This window comes from Papilio machaon, chromosome Z (genome assembly GCF_912999745.1).
Source record: "Papilio machaon chromosome Z, ilPapMach1.1, whole genome shotgun sequence".
NCBI lineage: Eukaryota > Metazoa > Arthropoda > Insecta > Lepidoptera > Papilionidae > Papilio > Papilio machaon.
Genome location: NC_060016.1, coordinates 11,159,512 through 11,181,178, shown reverse-complemented (window position 1 = coordinate 11,181,178; position 21,667 = coordinate 11,159,512). Strand labels below are relative to the sequence as shown.

General features: G+C 39.0%; 1 protein-coding gene across 4 annotated transcripts; it reads right to left on the bottom strand.

Moving 5' to 3' along the window:
• Positions 1-1,135: 1,135 nt before the first annotated feature.
• LOC106717243 (voltage-gated potassium channel subunit beta-2) lies at positions 1,136-17,643 on the bottom strand. 4 transcript variants are annotated; one of them, XM_014511006.2, is made up of 18 exons: positions 17,537-17,643; positions 15,145-15,239; positions 14,713-14,814; positions 14,402-14,474; positions 12,760-12,880; positions 6,154-6,227; positions 5,552-5,791; positions 5,210-5,303; positions 4,742-4,869; positions 4,575-4,654; positions 3,993-4,125; positions 3,711-3,847; positions 3,266-3,368; positions 2,870-2,985; positions 2,611-2,747; positions 2,210-2,375; positions 2,038-2,104; positions 1,136-1,952 (listed from the first exon to the last, which is right to left on the bottom strand). In XM_014511006.2, the coding sequence occupies exons 5-16, from the start codon at positions 12,870-12,872 to the stop codon at positions 2,261-2,263; spliced, it is 1,470 nt and encodes a 489-aa protein (XP_014366492.1). In that variant the 5' UTR covers positions 12,873-12,880; positions 14,402-14,474; positions 14,713-14,814; positions 15,145-15,239; positions 17,537-17,643; the 3' UTR covers positions 1,136-1,952; positions 2,038-2,104; positions 2,210-2,260. The 4 variants fall into 4 exon arrangements, with proteins under 4 accessions (XP_014366492.1, XP_014366490.1, XP_014366493.1 ...); XM_014511004.2 differs by lacking the exons at positions 12,760-12,880; positions 14,402-14,474; positions 14,713-14,814; positions 15,145-15,239; positions 17,537-17,643 and adding exons at positions 9,687-9,881; positions 10,176-10,255; XM_014511007.2 differs by lacking the exons at positions 12,760-12,880; positions 14,402-14,474; positions 14,713-14,814; positions 15,145-15,239; positions 17,537-17,643 and adding an exon at positions 10,176-10,258.
• Positions 17,644-21,667: the final 4,024 nt, after the last annotated feature.

Genomic DNA, 21,667 nt, shown 5'->3' with positions numbered 1-21,667 from the left:
TTATTATATACGAGGATTATGTACACGGGGATCTCGGGTCTATGTAGCGGACTAACATAACCTATGCATGCTTTATGATGTTACTAAACGTTTAAATAAGTCCGAATAACAAAAAAGGACAATAAAAGATTTAAAACTATCAGATACAAAGTGATCATAAACAATAGAAAATTTAAATAAGTAACTACTTTACATTTCATAGAACCGTTATCTTGACACAAAACATAAAGGACGATTGAAAATTATATTAAAACTTAAAATAATAATAAATAGCTAAAGTTAATGATATTATCTAAGGCCGGTAATAGCAATGATTACTTTGTATTTTATTGCTAAGAAACTATTTAACTTCAATTAGGATTATTTTAAATAAGTTAATAAAAAGTAAAACTTGTGATCGCAAATTTCTTTGTATATTTAAATATATATTATAGTTATTTGTTGGTGAGATTGTGCTACTCGTATCTGCTCTGCTCTGCTTTGTTTTTATCAATTTTAAACTTTGATATATTTGACAAATTGTTATAGTTTTTGGTTTAGAAGAACGTTTAAAAAGTTATCACTTGAGTTATAAAAAGGCTTTGCAAATTTTGTTTGTTAAATTAGTATTTATAATTATTTTTGCTTCAAGCTACCGACGCGACGGTTTCGCATAGTTCCGTCTATGAATCGAAAATCCTATCTAATTTAAGTCGCCTTTACAAGGTCATACATCGACTAAGTCGCGAATCTTCACCGAGATTTTATCCCTTCTACCCCTTGAGGATGTAAACACAAGGGTGTGTAACCACTTTTTCAACCCTTGTTGATTTGACTGTCGCGTCGCCGCCGTTGATTTTAAATTATGTCCAATATTTTTGTTTTCAAATATCAGAATTGGTAATGGCACATATTACACACCTATCTTTTTTTAGGTAGAAAATGGCAAACGAGCAAACGGCCAACTAATTTCGAAGACAACGGCAACAGCAATGACAACACCTATATTAACAAGCACCTAAGGCGTCGTCCTCACAGCAGCAGGCAGCTCACCTACCTATATTTATATCTATGTACCTAGTTATGCTCGTTCTGATTCTCGGTATGATTTTAACATTTACAAATTACAATTCTTATACTCGTAGTTATGTTTTAGTTAACCGTAACAAAATAATACTTTTGGGTAATTGATGAATCAGTTTCCAGTGAACAAAAAACTAGGTCATTTCAGTACAAGTATGAAACCCAAGTACGTAAAGTGTGGATAGAGGTCAGTTGTTAAATAAACATCCTTATTTACGTCGTTCCGGCAAATTCCGGCCTTGCCCAATCGCCATTCGTTACTCTATCTATACAGTACAATTAAACATCTAATAATACTTACTTGCGATCATTATGTATACGTCCAGATTCATTCAGTGGGATATCGCTGCCCTCTCTCTACTTTGTTATGCTTTATATAATTATTTTATAGCTTACAATGATTGAGTTTAAGAGTTGTGTCTACAACTTGAAACATTACAGAATCCGATTACTTTTAATTTGGCCGTGAGTGTGTTTAAGTGGGCGAAGGCGATGCGACACGCCCCGAGCTCTATGTAACTATGGCTCTGAGTGTTTACAAGAGAGAGAGAGAGCCGCGGTAGACTCGTAAATGGTTTTTGTATGTGCGCACGAATGTCTGGACGTATAAATAATAATGTGGCAGGAGTAGAGTAGAGTAGAGCAGAGAAGAGGTGGGGCGGGGCGATGTTAGATGTCGGCGGTCGCGGCGGGGGAGCCGAGGTCGAGCCGTGAGCGGCGGCGGTCGCGTGCCGCACACAGCGGGCCCGAGGGCGAGCGCTGCAGCGAGGCGGAGCGCGCCCGCGAAGGCTCCGACTTGGACTTCTTCGCCTTGTCGCCGCCCGAGGCTGGCTGCTTGCCCTTCAGAGACGAAACCGATACCACCACGTCTCTCGATATACCGTCTTGCTCTGTTAAACGACGCGAACGATTTATTCAAGGCGACGCCGGACGGTGATATCAGGTTGATGAACCACGTGGGTAAAATATATTCACCTGTCCTTTTGATGACTTCTCCCGCGTTGTTCAAAAAAAACTTAGGTTTTGCATCCTTGAGGGATTCCTGTGAAAAAGTCAATCTATTTTTAAAACTATTTCACTGTAAACTTATGTTATTTTAAAAACGTAACTATTAGCTAATAATTGGTAATAAGTATTCGTTAATGACCTTAGATTTAGAAGATTTGGAAGCAGATTCAGTGCTCCCGCGCCACCACGGTCACTGAATGTCGCAGAAGGAGCGGCCGGACTCTTTGGCGGGCGTGGAGGCCTCGCCCTCGGCCGACGCTTCGCCCTCCGGCTTGGGCGTGCCAGCGCCCGAGGCCGCGCCGCCCCTGTCGGTTGAAAAGCTGTTTAATGTGTGCTCGACTAAGAACCGCGAATACCGCGAACTCACAGAGATCAGTAAATGAGTGTGTGGTCGCATGTGTGGGTGGGTGTGTGCGCGTGTGTGTGGGTGTATGTGTGGTGGGGTGGATGTGTGAGTGTGTGTGCGTGTGTGTGTGTGTTGGTAAAGTGGAGTTGAGTAAAGTGGAGTTGGCAAGAGAGTGGAGGTGGCAAGAGACTAACGGCATGTCGATCCTGACGGTGTTGCCGGCCTGCTGGCTGCGCATGGCGAGGGTGGAGAGCATGGGCGGCCGCTGCGGTTTGTTGCCCAGCAGCCGCTCCACTTGCGCCATGACAGCCGGCGTCAGCTGCGGCACTATCTGCACAAACATGAACAGACTCTCGCTATCGTTTCCTGTACTTACAATCAACCACAACTTTTTGATTTTGACTTTTTGATAGATCAAACACAACTTTTTGTTTATTAAATGGCATTACTTACCTGAAGAGCGTGAATATGGTGTTTGAAATGGTCGACGCTGGTGGCGCCGAGCAGCACGCAGTTGACCGCCTCGTTTTTGAGGCACCACGCCACCGCCAGCTGGCTCATTGTGCAGTCTGACGAGAGAATATTCGCCTTTAGCCAGTCGATGGGCAAAATAATACGTCCTCAAATCATTCCCTCACCCAAATGATGGAAAAAGCAAGAACCTGTCGTACTGGTCTCGTATATGCACACAATCTTCCTACATACACTCGTACGGACACGCTAACTTGTAGCCCCTATCCGTAGTGGCAAGTTAATAATGTAAAACTGGATCGCATTGGTAGAGGCAAAGTGAACGGGGCTAATGCGGTATAAGTATGTATATATAAATAGGAGCATGCATGCACGCACTCAAAGTGTCGGCGAGGTCGTGCAGGGCGCGCAGCTTCTCCCCGTACGTGCGTGGGGCCTCGCCCGACGGCTCCCTGCCTTCCGCACCACCCATCGCTGTATGCTGTGATGTGTACCATATATTATATATTTGAAATATATATCCGTACCATAATACAAATTTTCTCGTAATTTGATCGTCACCGACAACTACGACTATAGATCTATGCATAATATAATTTTATAAAGACGAAACATTTGCATTTTTGTATTTAACGAAGAAACTCAACAACTTCAAGACCGATTTAAATAATTCTTTTTCCACGAGAAAGTGAAACTGTCACTAAGTGAAATACAAGGTTTTCTTTTGTTAATTTAGCTCGGACGAAGTCTCGAGCAAAATTAGTCTAATATTAAACAATATTTAAGTCTGATGAGATAATGTACAAATGAGTTGCATACGTACTTCTGTGAGCGCTAGATTCTCTTCGCACCAACTGAAGGTGCTCGACTTGCGGTTGAACCTGGACTTGGCGAAGAGACCGGCGCAGTCGTCGCGCCCGACCCGGCTGCCCGTCGTGATGGCAGACCACACCATCATGCCTGTCATTGTATACAATTTGCCTATTATTGTCTTTGTTGAGTAGTTACATACATAAATGTATTTTATAAAAATATTTAATTTTGAGAGTGGTTGATTCTCTACGTGTGGAGCTCAGCATTAGTGATGGGGCACGAGGGGACTCACCGACGCCGATCTTGTGGTAGAGCTCGGGCATGTGCAGCTCCGGCTTGTCCCTGCAGAACATGTTGTATTCGGTCTGCTCAACAATGGGGGTGATGCAGTTGGCGTGCTTGCAGTTGGTGTACGCTTCCATTATCTGCGCCAGGACCACGGCCATGAGTTTCATGGGTATTGGCATTTCTCTTGGACCCATCACCACTATCACACAACTGCATTACGCGCAATAGTCTCTTATTCGCGACGGCAAATGTCACAGAAAGGGATAACACACGATCGCATTTAAAACGCTTATACAAACAAATATGACATCATTTTAAAATTACTGTAAATAAAAGTTCGACAAAATATTTAGGCAGCGCAGTCGAAGCAAAACTAGCTACACACAACAAAATGATTGTCGTTACCCCATAGTTACCAATAGCATGTAGGAAGGTAATCGATATAAAATATGCAAAGGCGCAGCTTAGGTATAAGATATAATTGTCGAGTGTTGAGATGATGATAGAGGACAAGAGCAATTCCTTTTCATCATCATCATCAAATCAGCTCATTACATGACTTATTCAAAATGTAATAGTGGTTTACCTCGGAGGGAGACCAGCGAGCTGTGCCCCAGTACATGACCCAGCCTTGGTTGATTACGTGGTTCATTGCTCGAACTAGCTCTGCAAAAATAAAGCCGCAATGAACATTGTCGAAATTGAATAGCCCATTCAAATGAAATATTAATATAACATTAAATCAGCAGTTACCTGACATTGGGCAGACAGGGTCCGCTTTATGCAATAAAACCACATCAATGTATTCCGTTTGGAGGCGACCGAGCGATGCCTTAACGCTCTCGATGATGTGCCGTCGCGACAAGCCGCGCTCGTCCGAACTTAAACAAAGTTGAAATAACTTGAATTGGAACATACATACCTAAGCATATAGTCCAATTTTTCGGGTTAATTTAGTAATTTTGTATAGTTACAAGACGATTATTAATACGTTTTTTACGGAACCGATTAAATTTGACCGGCCCATGTATTGTTTTTTGTAGATGTCTCCTTATAGATATAATGAGCTGCAATTATTGATTAAATGTCGTGGCCGAGATAGGTTGCTGCGTTAAGGCACCGAACCTGCTGCGACTACGAACCACAAGCTATTTTAAATGGTACGGTCACATTTAGCATTACAACGGGATTTGTAGAAGCACCTTTACATGTGATACTCACTTGGTACTCCAGTATATTTTAGTTATTATTATGACACTGGTTCTCCTCACGTTGTTTTTCTTAAGGATTCTTCCTAATTCGGCCTCGCCTTTAGCTAAAAAGAATATTCTTGTTTAAATTGTGGAAAAGAACGCGTCAAAAAACACGCAACACTACACCGGAAACAGGCATGTTGTGTAACTATGACGCGGATATCCGGTGGAATCCGGGTAAACTACAGGACATAGATTTGAGAAAGTAGAAATAACGCATTGGATTTCGTTATCTATGTTTATGTTTCGGACACACAAGTAACGACGCGTTTGTTATCCGTCGTTGATACTTCTTTGAGATTAGTGTTACCGTTATGCGCTTCCGACAAATCAAAGAGGTTGATGCCGTTCTCTAGCGCGGCGGTGACGATGGCCTCGGAGCTGTCCTCATCGATGCTGCTCCATAATCCGAGGCCAATGTTGGGGACGCGGAGGCCTGACTTGCCGAGGTTCCTATAGCGCAGCCCGGCCGTTACCGCCGAGGGCAGGTTCGCCAGGCTGTGGCTCGCCATGTATCTTGTCATCTTTCTGGATTCTGACATTTCTAAAACTGTACAAATTAAAACATATACTGTATATCGGCTTTCTTCCCATCCCATCCTTCTTGAATTAAACATACATATTATGTTCCTCAATAATTGCCAGTTATTGAATTGCAAATTAAACCTCACAGAAGGCAATAGTATTCATTGTTTCCATTCATTTCCTCTCACTCCTCTACATTCAAACCCACTTAAGTGAGAGGTGTCTACTGTGTGGTAGTGCACTGTTTGGTGCAGTAGCGACATGCGGCCGCCTACTCTACCGCTGTGAGTAGTTAATGTAGTTTGAAGTGAATAGGTTGTTCCAACGCACGGAATCCGAATATTCGCACCAACGTGTAGTACATAGTACATAATTATTTATACTTGCCTTGATCAAGCATTTGCTGCGAATTGGAACTAAAATCATCCATACAATCCAGTGAGGCAATGGGGGCGCGGCATCTGTTTGACAAGCGACAACACCCGTTAACAATGAGCTCTCTAAGGTAACATACATACGAATAGTATATATGTATGTATATGTTAGCTAGCATTCAACCAAATTTTAAAATGATTCATTGATTGTGGAGCCGTCACTTTTACAATTCCTTCATCAAAACCATGTGACTGCACGATGCACAGAGCGACCTTAACAGTCGCAACTTCATGTGCCATACTTATGAATACGTATTTAATAATCATTTTATAATACTGTTTTTCGTATAGACGAATACATTTTATGAGGTACTAGGTGTCATCAGCGATTCCGTCGCAGCAGAAATTATAACAAGATCCGTTTAGCTTGTTAATTCTCTCGTCTCTGCTGTTATTTAAATACATTACAATATTTCCTTCTAAGGAAAATGGTATACATTATTTTTTTATCAGAGATAAGGACAAACAGATGGCGGGAACACAAAGGTCATGTATGTCTGCGACATTAGAGAAAGTGATTTGGTGACTTTGTCTTTGCTAAGCATTTGCTCAGTATAAGCTGAGCACATGACTCTACATTTCAAAGCAAACTTAACCCGTAAGATAGATATGAGCAAAGGTGAAGTGCACTCTATAAATTGCAGCCTAAGTCGCACCGAATCGGATACAGACAGACTTTTCCACAATGCGACAGTGCTAGGCATGAAATACCGCGAAAAGAACACTATTAAGGATAACCGGCCATCGAGATGGTGCCTGCCTACCATCCAGGTACCTGGATTGTTGAGGCCAGAGGATGCACCGTCGATAACAACCTTATGCTCTGACACTGTAAAAAGCTGGAAATCCAGACGACAGTCCTTAAGAAGGTAATTTCGCTTCTATAAAGAAGCGATTCGTGTCACACCCAATCAAAGCAAACTAACCGCCAGGGCCTCCTCCGTCTATTGCCTTAGACCATTGACACGTAAGGTAAAGAAGAATTTCTCGTAATTGATGGTCGTCTCTATGACGGTCAAGGGGTTTATGAATATCGACCTTTAGTTCTACGGAACGCCTAAAGAGTAAGAGAACCCGAAAATCTTTTCTTATTTTTATTCATCTTATTAGTTTCAATAACGTTAAAAATGTTACCTAATCCGGACATTTAAAAACACAACTTAATAATTTTACAACAGAAACAAAACACAACATTGTGTTTTTAAAAATGTTTTGGAATTTTTTTGTAAAAAATTAAATAAAAGTAAATGTTCACCATCGAAAAGTAGAGATTTCAATGAACAGAAAGGCTACCAACTTTTTGAAAAAAGCTGATATTTTGACGGGCGAATTTTCGATTGAAAATTAGTGTGCTTTTTCTATATTAATTCAAAATAAGGTGAACAAATAAATATTTCTAATCAAATAAATTACATCGTATTTGGGACATAAAAAGGTAAGTTATTTATTTATTTACAATACAGTGTTAACCTTGGAAATACAACTATATCTCACAAAGTTATTTTTAAATAATTTGACTGTAGGAATCAAAAATTATTTTTAAATTTAAATTAATATAAAATGAAAGTAAATAAGCTAAGTTAATTTAAATTTAAATTTATTTAAAGAAAGTAGTAGTAGAAAGTAGTTTATTAAAGTTTTCGCCAAATTTCATTTTTTTTGTGAAAGATAAAAATAAAAAACTTATTATAAATTATTTTTCCTTTAATTTTTATAATATTCCCCTCCTTTTCTAATGGGTTTCATCCTACTATTTTTTTTTTTTGGTTTTCAAAATTATCGCCCCTGGTCTAATAAAATGGCAAACCCTTTTGTCGCAAAATAACATTTCAAAAATTTCGAAGTCACTTTTGAATGAGGGAATTTGTATTAAATACGCCATCCGTAGTTGTGAATCTATTGTTACTAGATAAATATTTTAAAAAGTAGTCGAACCGTTGTCAGTAATAATATATCTGAAAAGAAATATCGTTTTGTTTTCTAGATTGCTAAGATATTTAAGGATTGTTCTAGAACATGTTGTACTACGTTAACAAGATGTCGCTTCAGCTCATAACGCCATTTTGAAATCGATTCAGCAAGTAAGGCGAGCCGCGCATGCGCGACAGCGCCATCTTGATTTGCAAGGTCCACGCTATGTCAAAGAAGCGCAGCATTACGCAATATTCCAATATAGTTGATGAAGGCAACTAAGCTATGTTAGAAAACACTACTATGATGTATTGTTTAAGTATATTTTGGTCTTTAATACTATGAAACATAAATTAATATGTCTATGGTACAATTGCAACTAGATCTAAAATAAAAGAGCATTATTAGTACGTAGCTCTAAGTTTAGCATAGAATTTATCTATTTCTATGCTATTTCATTGTAGTGACTGTCAAAAAGTTATCGGATAATTGTATTTATGTAAGTACTAGCTTACTATTGCAATGCTTAATATAGTATCACTAGTACAGTTAGTTACTACTATTGTATAACTTCCACTTTGTAATTAGAATTATGTAGGCATTGGATCTGAGTGTAAAAGCTATAATCTACAATAAACATTATGATATCAATAGTTAGCAACAAATTGTTAGTAAGAAACAAATTCGTCACGAAGGCATTTTTGAAGAAGTCGGCTAAAAAGAGTGCCAACTCATCTTTAGTCGACTATCGTTTTGTAACGAATCGGACATCTTGTAATGAGTCGGCCATCTTGTAATGAGTCGGCCATCTTGTAATGAGTCGGCCATCTTGTAATGAGTCGGCCATCTTGTAATGAGTCGGCCATCTTGAAATGTCTGTGCCATTTTGGAATAATACGATAGTTATGTAATCTAGAACTTCCATAAATACCTTCATGATTACATTGTTATTATCTAAATTTATATTTGATCAAGATTCACGAGGTAAACAATAAAGAGAAAAGGTAATACGGTCAGAAGCATACACAAGCTTGAAAGAAATACGTGGTACTAGGATGAAGGATATATGTGGGTATGAGGCGGAAATGTGACTCGTCCATGTGCGTCCTGCCTGGCGTACTCGAGGATTACCGTACCTTAGCTCCGGACGTCGGCACCGAGCTGCATGATGCAAGCCAAGCGGTCGGACTATACTCGTATCTCAAGCTGTTGCGAAGTAACAAAGAACAATGTAACATCCTGTACATACGTCGATGGCACTTGACAATGCGTCGAGATACGGTGCCGTGGTTGCTACTCGCATGCGACGATCACGGTGCGCGATGCAGCGAAGTGCTCAGCTGTACTCGTCCTTGGGAGAAGACATACGTACGAAGAACCGGAGCTGTCAACTTAAACTCCTCTGCAGCACCTCTACGGCAGCACTTCTCTCGGCTCTTGTGTCGACAAAAGGACGCAGCGCACTTCTGTTGAAGCCGCGATACATGTTTAAATGCGCATTCCCACTAGAGGTGCGTTGCGCCTCGATCGATATTACGTCTTCTCCCTAGACGACCATCCTTATAGGTCAGTTACCGATATATCGTGGGCATTGTATTGGAGTCGATGCTGACGGTGTCTGGTAGGCCGAGCGGCGTCCGCGGCGTGTGCGGAGTGTGCGGCGTGTGCGGCGTGCACCGCCCCATCGAGGACTCGCTGCGAGACATGAGCACGCTCACGCCCTCTCGGCCGCCCTCTTTGCCCTGCATCTCGTTCCGCCTCATTCTGCTCCTACGCTTAGTAACGGCACCTTATCTCTCTACGCACATCTCGTATGCAGCGAAATGATCACACGTCTCCGCACGCGCACAAACCCCATGGAAAGGATAATAGCAGGTTCAGTTTTGAAACACTTAAGGACAATAGGTATACACAGATAAGCATGCATGCCCTAACGCTAACACATAGTCAGCTAGGACTCTGTGATTCACACCAGGAAACAGAAAACATCTAAGCACTGAATTCTAACGCGAGAAGATAGGTAGAAGGTGAAATTTAACGTTTATTTCGCGGCCGAAGACTCACCGAGGTCGAGGCAGGCGTCTACGTACTCAACATTGGTCCGGAGCGGAGCACTGGCGGACCCTGACTGCGCCGAGGCGGCCGCCGCCCGGGACCTCATAGCCAAGCGAACAAAGGAATTGCGCGCGCACCTTCGGCCCGGGCCACCCACGGTATCCCCTCATCAACCCACTCCACCCACTGACGCCCGCCGCCGCCGCAGCCCGCCGCCGCCACAGCCCACCGCCGCCCGCCGCCTACGCCCGCCGCCCGCCGCCCACGCTAATGTACCCACTGAGCCTCCCTAGATGAAGCTATTTTTGGATTCAGCCCTAGATGCTACGTGTTCATCCCATAGCCTTATTGATTTCATTTTCTGTGTCCCTCATAGCATGTGCGTCATCGCTCGCCCCCACACCGATCCCACAGCAGTCGCACAGGCGGTCGCCGAAGAGGGGTGATCCACCCGACCCATACCCAGGCTAGGCAAAATCAATGTTGCAGCGTGGGAGGCTGCGAGGTCACGGGCTAAAGGGCATCACGTAAACTGCTTATTTCAACACACATTACATTTAATATTTTATGATTAACATAGTCATAATATAGTCTTTATTCACAAATTGTTAAAAAAATCTATTTTAGGGGTTTGTGAAATTTTGACTTAATATGTTAATAGTGTCGAACATGGAATACTTTATGTTTTACTTTATTTGTAACTAGTAAGTTACGGGGAAACAAGAGTCGGCTCACTCTGTAAGGGTGCTATGTGCTCATCGACACGCAGCTCGGCGATGAGACGTCCCGAGGGGCTACACGTTCATACGTCACCGCAGCTTGCTATTTCCACAAGTTTCACTTGTTGCGTGCATTTGAACCACTAACACAGTGCCCGACATTAGATTCCCTTGCGAGTTGCCAACACTAGTTATGTGAAAATGTTACCAATGCTTAATAATAGATATACACACATAGAGACAAACCAATAAAATACTGTTGAATGTTAAATATTCTGTCATCGGAGAGTATTGCAAACGGGCGCTAGATAACTTAACATTTTGTTTTTCGTCAATAGCGCTATAGCTTGTCGTGGCACACCCATGCCTAGCGAACGTTAGAAAAGATTTCTATTTTCTAGTTAGTGGAACGACTTTTCGACACCGTGTCTTTCTTTGATGGACACTATGGTGCTTTGCGCGACATCCCCTCCCTTAACGCCACCACTGATATTCTTGGGTATATATTCCTGTAGGTTTCTTTTGGTAATTGATGTATGCTCGGTCTATTGCTACCCCGTCACCGCAACCAGATCGAGCGATGTGAAAGTGCGGTATGTCATTCGACCCTCTTGGGGGAGCTCGATTATATCTATCTATCTATATAAAAGAAAGTTGTGTTAGTTACACTATTTATAACTCAAGAACGGCCGAATCGATTTGACTGAAAATTGGTGGGCAGGTAGCTTAGAACCAGGAAACGGACATAGGATAATTTTTACCCCGTTTTCTGTTTTTTATTCCGCGTGGACGGAGTCGCGGGTAAAAGCTAGTATGTAATATAAGAATTGGTAAATGCTATATAATAATAAAGCTTCATATTTTGATAAGTTAGCAAGAGCAGAATTATTTATTGCAATATATTTGTAATGCTGCATTTAGTGCGGGAGTGGGCTGTGTTGCTTCATACCGCGCTCCGGTCGCCCTGGTCGATATAGCAGATCGGTTGCGCCGAGCCGATTGCGCATCTACGTCTCTACCTGCCCAGGGTGCGCAACGCGCCCTCCGCCGCCCACCGTATCTAGGTTGGCCTAGACTTTAAAGCGCTACTTCAAACATACCCCCCATTGGGTAGGGTGTGAGGTAACCAGCCACCCCCGGCTCCGCCAATTTGTTGGCGCCGCCGATATTGCATTTATGAAATATTTTATATACATACTTACTATGATAATATATAACAAATCTTGTTGATTTCAATCTCAAAAACACACAAGTCTGCACAATTACCGCTAAAAATCAACCATTTTTCGTAGATCTTCTTTTCGAGGTCACTCCCCTGGTTACTTCAGCCAGTATCAGTATTCTCGGCGTTCACATATCGGACGACATTAAGTTTCGCGGTCCCTTGGAAGAAAAGACCAAGTCGGCTTCCAAAAAGAGCAAGGCATTCTCAGCAGGGGAAAGCAGTATTTCCATCCGGGCCATCGCCTTCAGCTATATAAGGTGCAAGTTCGGCCCCACATGTGTAATACTGTTCGCCTCACTGGGTGGGAGCCTCCAAATACCAATACCAATACCATGGGGAGTGCTCTGAAGAATTGTTTGGGACAATTCCTGCTACATGACAGACCGCCAGGTACCATCTACACCGTCTAGATGACCGGCAACCTTCAACCTCATGGTTATCGCGCATTTTTTTTGCCAAAAAATGGCGCCGCGTTTTGGTATGGTGTGTCCTCGGCGGTATATTCAAACCAGTAGGACTTAGGGTCCTTCAAGAAGCAAGCGTACCTCATGGAAAAGCCCACTTAGGCCCACTGTGTTCAGTTCAGTTCTAATGTTCAGTTAAAACGTGAAGTTTAAAAGGATAATGTATAGCCGGCTTATGTACTTACTTAGTTGAATAAGTGTGGAAATTTTTGCGTAAAAAGCGTTTAGTGGATGGTTTCTTTGTTTTGTCTTCGTTCTCGAAGCTTGAATCCTCGATAGTTGCGTCGTAAGTTTCCATTGAAGTATCTGCAAAATTATCGAACTTTTATCACGCCTTTTATTCACGACGGAATTGATAAAAAATAAAACGCACTTAACATACATGTAACGGCTTAATTAAGGTATAGTTATAGTAGGGTAGAAATACATATTATCAGAGCTGGGCATAAACTCGTTAATCCGTTAATCGTTAATTAACGAAGTTAACATTTTACTTAACGGATTAACTTTTAAGTTAACTTCAAAAAGTGTTAACGCTTTTGTTAACTTTCGTTAAACTCAACTTCCGTTAAAAAGTGTGTGCTGTCATTTTGTTTAAATTAGTTCAGCTATGTTGGGCGACTGTCAGTGACTCGAATGGTGAACTAACGAGTTGATAATTGATATAATATGTGAAGTTCGCGTGCAACTGTGATGCATGAGAGCGTCCGGGAAAGACGTGACCAACATGACTAAATCAAAAGAAGGTTCGAAATAGTATACTACATTAATAAATAAATAAAAGCATGAGTATGTAATAGCCCACATTCCGAACGCTCTTTGTCCCTGCAATACGCCACTTTTTGAGCAACAGTATTAAAACACTTTTTTACTCGTGCTTTTTTTGTCAACTGTCTACTTTCCCAACTGTCAAAACAATGTCTGTTAAAAAGAATAACCAACCACGAAGTTTTTACAAAAAAAATCATTGAAGTTCATCATAAAGATTCATGCAAATATTTCTAAAAAGAAGCTTCTAATTGGTTACAATATCAGATTTAATGATTTGATTCAATGAATAAGATTAGTTTTCATTTTATTTCATCTCATTAAATTTCATTTTCATTTCATATACTCGTATATTCAATAAAAATAATCTACTGAAGACTTGGTTGTTTGGGCAGAGTTTCCTTTGCCTACCCAGAATGTGTGAAGAAAACAAAATAAAATCTCTGTTTGTATTCTTTTACGGTTGGCGCCATTTTCCAAACATTTTAGATAATTGAGTTTATTGTGTTTTTATTATTATATTAAATTGCTTCATTTTCGCAACTGTACAATGTAATATATAATAGTTGTTTACTACACGTGCGGAACTGTCATTACAACTTGTTCCAACTGTCAACCCTCACCTTCGGCTGCGCCTCGGCTCGGGTAGACATTTGTCGGAACTCTTTGCAATGACAGGCTTTCCGCACTCGTAATGAAATATACTATAATGCATTCATACTTGTCTCTAATACTAATGTGTTATAGAATGTATAGTCAAATTACTATTTTAAACAAGTGTCGCCAGAATAAGTGTGAAATTAGTATGTATTATTTTGGTATTGTTAACTGTTAACGATTAACTTTAACTTGCGTTAAATTTTCGAGAATTTAACGCTTTATCGATTAACGACGTTAATTTTTTAATAAACGATTAACGAAGTTAACTTTTTGATTAACTGTGCCCACCTGTGCATATTATTATTTTTTCAACAGATTAGGGATATGAAATAAAGATAAGTTACAATTATGTAAAACGAGGCTAATTATCTAATGGCAGTAAAAACCAAAACAACTTACTGATGTTAAGACTTATGGTTTTGTGTGATTCGAGCTCGGACTCCTGCAGAGAGCGCGCTTTGGCTAACTTTATCTGTAAGTTCAAGATTTATGCATCTAGAGAGTTTTGAAAAAAATGTGCAAATGGAAACTTCTACAGTCCGTCTTTTTCCACTTTCCACAGACGGCAGAATTTTATACTATCTGACAAAGTATCGGAGGTTACGTATCTCCTTTAAGGCGTGATATTATTTACATCGCAAACACAAAGACGTACGTGTACGAGTGTGCCTAACCTAGCCTAGCAGCCGTCGTGTTTGTGTAAAGCTCACCTTTTGTTTGTGCTCTTCCTCAGCCCCAATAGCGCGCTGGTACAACAGACTTTTGTCTAGCTGCCGCACCTCTTCATCTTCTCGAGCTTGACTATTTTTTTCCTGTTCAAAAATTTACATACCTTAGAGAGTTAATAAGTATAAGTAATAATATTGAATTAAAAAGTTGATAGGGACTTGTGGTCCCTTCCAATGTTCGTTGCCTAAATAAAGGAAAGAATTTTTAAATTAATAAATGTTTTCTGCGCAAATAGTTATGCTTTTTCTTATAGTGTTCTTGTATGTAGTTATTTTTGTATGTAGTTATGTTCAAATTAATTGCCTTTCAATATAATGAAGCTTGTGTATCAAGTTGGTCTGTTTCTTCTAGCAACATTCACAATGATCATTTCTAAATTATTTAACAGGTACAGGTCAAAAAAGAATATTCACTTTTTGCAGCCTCTCCTCATGATTAAAGATTTGTTTTTCTAAGTCTTCTTGAGGGAAGGGGGGTGTTTCATCACCGCTCGAGGTGTGTTTTGCGCCTGCGAATGAAACAAGTCAATAGATCAATATTTCATTATTTCAATAGGTGCAATAGGTAAAGGAGCAGATACAGTAGTTTGTGGTAGTAAACGTCTCACTCTACTCAGGATCTCCATCTTTTTCGTCAACAACTCACGCAGTGCAAATTTAACCATCAACTTCAAACAAATATGGATTCTGCTTTATAAAGCACACCTATCCATTGACGTCGAGACGTTGAAACCTGAATAATAAGTGTTGATCTGTAACATGAAAGGTAAACGATCAAAATGTAGACAATTTATTCACATTTGACAGTGTTTACGTGGAGTTTGGAATATATCAGACCGGGGCCGGTATTTGCATGTACTCAGACATGCTCCGTGTTTTTCTTTCGAGCTAGCCTTGAATAATATTGAATATTTTATTTCGTACCTTTATAAGAATTTTTCAGATAAAGGTATTTAAAAAGCATGTTTTACGTCTGCTGTCATACTCTGGTAGAGCAAAGCAACGTAATAAATAAGGTAGTGCCGAATGTGCCGTCGTTGTCTGGATATTAGTAAAATATCTCAGGCATTTACAATAACTACATAACAAGTTAACAAGTAAAGGCTCTACTTGTCGTTGTGCTGCGCATTAGAGCAAACAGTTTCACCGCCCGGTTATAGCATGAGTAACTACTAATCACTATTTCGATGAGTAATAGTTGTGGCAACCGTTTGTTAGATCTTCTGAAGACGAAGCGAGTGAAGTGCATTGGTGCAAACTTTAATTTTGACACTGCTCTATGTTCGAGTTAATAAACAGAGGATAGCCGATGGAAATATCCAAAGCTCGTTAAGGAGAAAAGGGAAAGTTTTGAGCACCCACCAGTTACATCATCATCATCAGCTCACTTTACGTCTACACTAAGGCTCTGAGTCTACTCTAAGTTAGGGGTGGCTAATCCATAGTCACACACACATATCTTTGAATTTCTTCGCAGGCTTGTGCAGGTTGCATCACGATGTTTTCCTTCACCGTAAGAACGTCGGATAAATATACATATCTAAATCGACATTCGAAAAACAAATTGGTACATTTCGGTATTCGAACCCAGGACCTGCAGATTACAAGTCAAGTGCTTAACCCCTGACCTATCAACGATCTATGTGTATGAAATGCTGAAATTAAGACTAGGTAGATAGACTTTAGTATGGCCTTTAGCCTTATTTCTCTGAACGTTCAGCTAAAGTACTCACGTACAAGTATAATATCATTAGTAATACGTAGAAGGTTATCAACGTGCATCGAATCCACCGAAAATCACCTACCTGTGTCATGCATACGTTGAAATTACGAAATATGAAAATTAAAAAACCAAAAATGCAATTAACTTTCTGTAAGAAATTCAAATAAAGAACAAATATGCATCAACATCGGTTCAGGCGTTTGGGTTCCAGATGGTCACAACTCACAATATAATTTAAATAATATGAGAAAAATCATCCAGATCCGTTGAGCCGTTTTTGAGATACGTTCTAACAAGCAGCCATCCATACAAACATACGCATATATAAGTAAGATATACATACAAACATAGATTCATAAACAATGATTTATCTACGCTGGAAAAACATAGACACGCGCTACTACCATTACCCTTCCGAGACAGTCGGGTAATTATGTTTCATTAAAACGATAAACTTTTTTTAAAGGCACAAAAGTACCTTTCTCAGTTTACCTTACAAAAGTTTCATTAAAACACAATCAAAACTTTTGTTGTATGCCTTAAAAGATGACATTGGGCCGAGAATTTTTTGAGAGTTGAAGCCCCAATATCTATCGTTGAAACCCAATTTATGTTGCACGATTTTCATATCAGATCTAAAATTATTACTATTATTTTGTAAACAAGAGAATCATCCTCCCTGTGCCGACCCTCCATAGGGATAAGGGCAGGTTGATGATGATGAAACAAGAGAATCATAAAAATCAAATATTAAACTGAAATAGGCCTTGACTATTTTTTATATTTATTTCTTAGGTATTTATTTCTTCAATATTAAGTTTCGCATCGTCGTGAAGCTTTTTTGGTTACATACTCACTTAAATATATCTATCGTAAAATTCCAAATTAACTTTCCCGATAATTAATCTTATTAATTTTTCAAGCATCAAGTTCGTATCTAACCTTACGATTTTTCTATGAAAACATGAAAAAATTGTCGAATAATTTTTCACAAACAAATGTCTTTAAACACATTTTAACCTTACACAATATCTTAATATTTGGTATTTATTGGTATGACTGATGAGTTTGAGCACAGCTTACCAGTATGGGGGTGGTAGGAGATCCAGAATTGATGGGCCAGCTTAGTGGGTAACGGTGACGGGCTGGTCGGGTCTGTGCGGGAGGCGCGGGCACGGCCGGGCGCTGCTCGGTGCTCTACTCTACTGAACGCGCCCAACGCCTCACAATTTATTCATAGATGTTTATTTTGATGGTAACACATACATATACATTCAGTATAAAGTTAGGTTTGTGCGATTGGCAAGCGTCCAAATCTTTTTTGTCCCTAAATCTCGCTCTTTGTGAACGATGTTAAGCAACACGGCCACAGCGTGTTATTATGCACAATAACATAATTGTTTCTGGATACCTCATTAAATTTATAAGATTTTTTTCATCCGGCCTACCTACGACATTAGGAGCTCAGTACAATTAAAGTCTGCATCTTACCTGTCTTAATAATTCTATAAGATAAAAACAAAACAAATTTAACTAAAAATTGTGAAAATATTTGATGTGATTTTTTTTATACAAATACTTTTTCTTTCCTCTTCAAACTTCCAAAATGAGGATACTCGAAAAGCGCCTGTATGCTTTTTACGCAACGGACAAGAGAGTTAAAAACAAAAAAGAGTTCGACTCTCACTAGCCAAAACTTTTTTTACTACTAAATATTCTTTATGTTTTCTAGTATATTCGAGAATATACACGATGATTCTTAATGGATTGCTTTGTGGAGGTACAGGACCTCAACAGTTATCATTTAAGCCCAAAGTATGTTGCGTGATTTTCAACAGATCTATAGTTATTTCATTTTTGTACAAAAAATAGTAAAAATCTGATTTTTGTATATTTTTTTCTTGTACAAGCTCATCTTTCCTTCGGTTATTATGTCTCCTTTTAGATTGACTATCATAAGAACGGAATAAAAATAAAAAATAAAATCATTTTCTTAAATATAATTTCTTTTTCCAACTTGATATGTTTTAATAATTTTTTACGCATATTTATTTTTCAAAAAACTATTGAAAAACTACGCCCATGTCTGTAGAATAAAACTAAAAACAAAATATTAGTCTTGGATTTTTTTTTTCATGTAAAAAACATTTCGGTAACGTTTCATGTAAATAAAACGGCAGTGAGTTTCACTAAAACCGCACAATCGTGCGGTTTTTCTGACCCACTCAGCCGCGTTGTGAAAAAGTCTATTGGTCTAAGGTCCTCGGCGGTATTTCTAAACCGCTACAACTTAAATTCCTTCAAAAAGCGAGTGTATCACCTTCTCAAAGACTGGCAATGCATCTGCAGTTCCTCTGGTATTGAAGATGTCCATTTTTCTTTTTTTTTTATGTTTTAGCTCGTACATCCCATGTTAGCTCCGGGTGTGTGAAATGACTCCGGACATACAGCACGACTTCGCACGGGAGGTGCACCGACAATAATCAACGGTGCACCCCGAATACGGAGCACGGGGAAATAAAACCACCTAATGCTGGGTAACGAAAGAGATTTATTTGATATATGTTTCGCCTTATATTTGTTCTTAGATGCCTGACCAAGCATGAGCATTTACACAATCTACATATGTGTATGTGTTACGTGCGCCCCAGTCTTCTAGATTTCCTGCGTGCAGTGTGTTTTTTGCACAGATCAAGTCATCATCATCAACCTGCCCTCATCCCTATGGAGGGTCGGCACAGTATGTACTACTCCTCCATACATACATTCATCTCTAGCATCTCATCTATCCATACTTTCTTTGGTCTTCCTCTACCTTTCCATCCACATTCAATCTCTTTACTTTTTTGTTTATATGATTATCATCCCTCCGCATAACATGTCCAAACCACGCTAACCTTCTGCTCCTCAATTTCTCGAGAACTGGCGCTACTTTCAAACTTCCTCTGATATACACATTCTTAACTTTATCTTTTCTTGTCACTACAGCTCTGCTGGGCGGGGCGAGGCGCGGGTAGATTCCGTATTTGATAGGAGCACTCTGGATAGCCTCAAGACGGGCGACGATGGAGAAACCTTGCAGGTAGACGCTGGCTCACGACAGTTCTGGTGGGCGGAGCGGGGCGCGGGGCAATTTCATAGATACTGTCTTACAGCAGCGTCTTTATTTTTTTATATTAGTCTATATTTTTTTAAGGTTTCACATTGTCTTTGGTTTTGATTGGTGCAATCATCGAAGATCTGTGGAAAGTATATTTTATTTTATGATATTTTCGAACTAAGATACATTAAAAGAAATTATTTATCGTTAACTTTCATTGTTTTATTACTAAAAAATATTAACCGTCTTTATCAGGAGATATAAACCGCGTTTTGTATATTTTTAGATGTGTATTATATAAAGTAAGATGGTTATATACCGTACCGGTACCTTATCCGTTGCAGCTACACGAAAATGTCCATAGGAGACTATACATATTTGTTCATAGAATTTTTATCCCCATTTTTATCCCCAACAGATTTTCAAAAAAATGTGCACTTAGCAAGAAAATTGCCATTTTAGCATAAAATTCTTTTTAGCTGACTTCAAAAAGAAGGAGGTTATCAATTCCACTGTATTTTTTTTATGTGTCTTACCGCAAAACTCCGCTCCTGGTGGTCCGATTTTGATAAAAATTATGTTAATCGAAAGGAAGTGCTTGCAGATGGGTCCCATTTTTTTTAAACAACTACAAGACTAGTAGATTTTGAATTTAGCTTCAAAATGTGTGGCGAAAATGAGGGACATTTTTGCTTTCAACGCTTACGTAGGCTATATGACCTACATAGAAATGATGTATCGAAGAATTGTAGCTCTTTAAATGTGCTAAATAAAAGTCTGCAATAGCATATATCTATCTTTTATAGTTTTCTCACAATAAACATTTTTTTCTTTATGTGCTAATCGATCCTGTTTCTAATACTGATCAAAAAGTTCTATGGGACCTACCAAAAAGTTGGAGTTGGAGTACTCAAAAAGTCACAAATTGTAAAAAGCTTTTCCATTACATTTTGTCAAGAATTTGTGTAACTGAAATACAGGAAATAAAATAAAGGACAACGTAGAATTTTACACATATCAAAAAGAAGGCGTATTATTACAACCATAGAAGTTTTTGATAAGTACTAGATACAGGATCGATTAGCTTTTTTTTTTGTAAAATGGCTTTTTTTCTTGCTAAATGTACATTTAAAAAAATCTGTGAATGGAGATCAAAATTCCATGAAATTTACAGATAGACTCCTAAGACCATTTTCGTGCAGCTGCAACGGATAAGGAACTTCCCCTTACTGCCCCACTGAAAGTTTCCACCCTGTATAGTTGGTAATCTTAGAACGTAAGAAAAGCATCAAACAGAAAGGAACTTGACTTTTCCTACGCATCGCTACTTCATCTTTACTAAATTAGTATTAAAAAAAACGTAATTAGAACGACGGGAAATCCATTTATTGAATTTAAAAATGAAGAAAGCTGTGCAAAAACTTTGTGCAGTAAAAAATTAAACATCAAGTTTGGGGCGGAAAATATGCTTTATACCATAAGAAACCGAAAGTTAAGAAAAATCAATTTTTAAAGGAATTCTTTTACCGAAACCTTTTTCTTTTACTTTGGTCGAAACTGTGTTTTAAGGGCTTTATCTTTGTTGGCCTATTATTTTTGAATTTTTAGTGCAACACTAAAACCTTATGATCATTTAAATAATATTTTTACAGTGTGTATATTTAAGGATGATTAGTTTGACAATTCAGTAGATATAGGTTGAGTAAAATCGGTTATGAATCTTTTCTGTTTTCGATGGTGGTTCTCATAGAACTTGTAATCGAAAATTTCCTGATTAATTTTGTTGAATTACAATGTTATACTTTATTCTCCAAAAATACGTAAGGAAATAAAACATTAAACCAAAAAATAGAGGTGTTGACAAACAAAATAAGAAATGTATTTGATGTAGGTATTTTTGGTTAATTATGCGATACCTAGCCAAATAACCGTGATAAATTCAAAAAGTAAGAAAATACTGAAATTATAATACATAATTGTTTTTTCTGACGTTATGACAACCATCCATTATGTAAAACATACAACATTAAGGGTATGTTCCGATATGCACTGCGACCACTGTACAATGTGACGTCAATTCAGTATACTGTGAAGCCGTTCCTTTATAGCCAGTT

Coding starts and splice junctions, on each gene's coding strand:
- LOC106717243 (XM_014511004.2), bottom strand. CDS start 9,874: ATGAGGCGGAACGAGATGCAGGGCAAAGAGGGCGGCCGAGAGGGCGTG. Junction 3,369..3,710: donor AGAATCTAGCGCTCACAGAA/GTACGTATGCAA, acceptor TACACATCACAG/CATACAGCGATGGGTGGTGC. Junction 2,376..2,610: donor ACCGTCAGGATCGACATGCC/GTTAGTCTCTTG, acceptor TTCAACCGACAG/GGGCGGCGCGGCCTCGGGCG.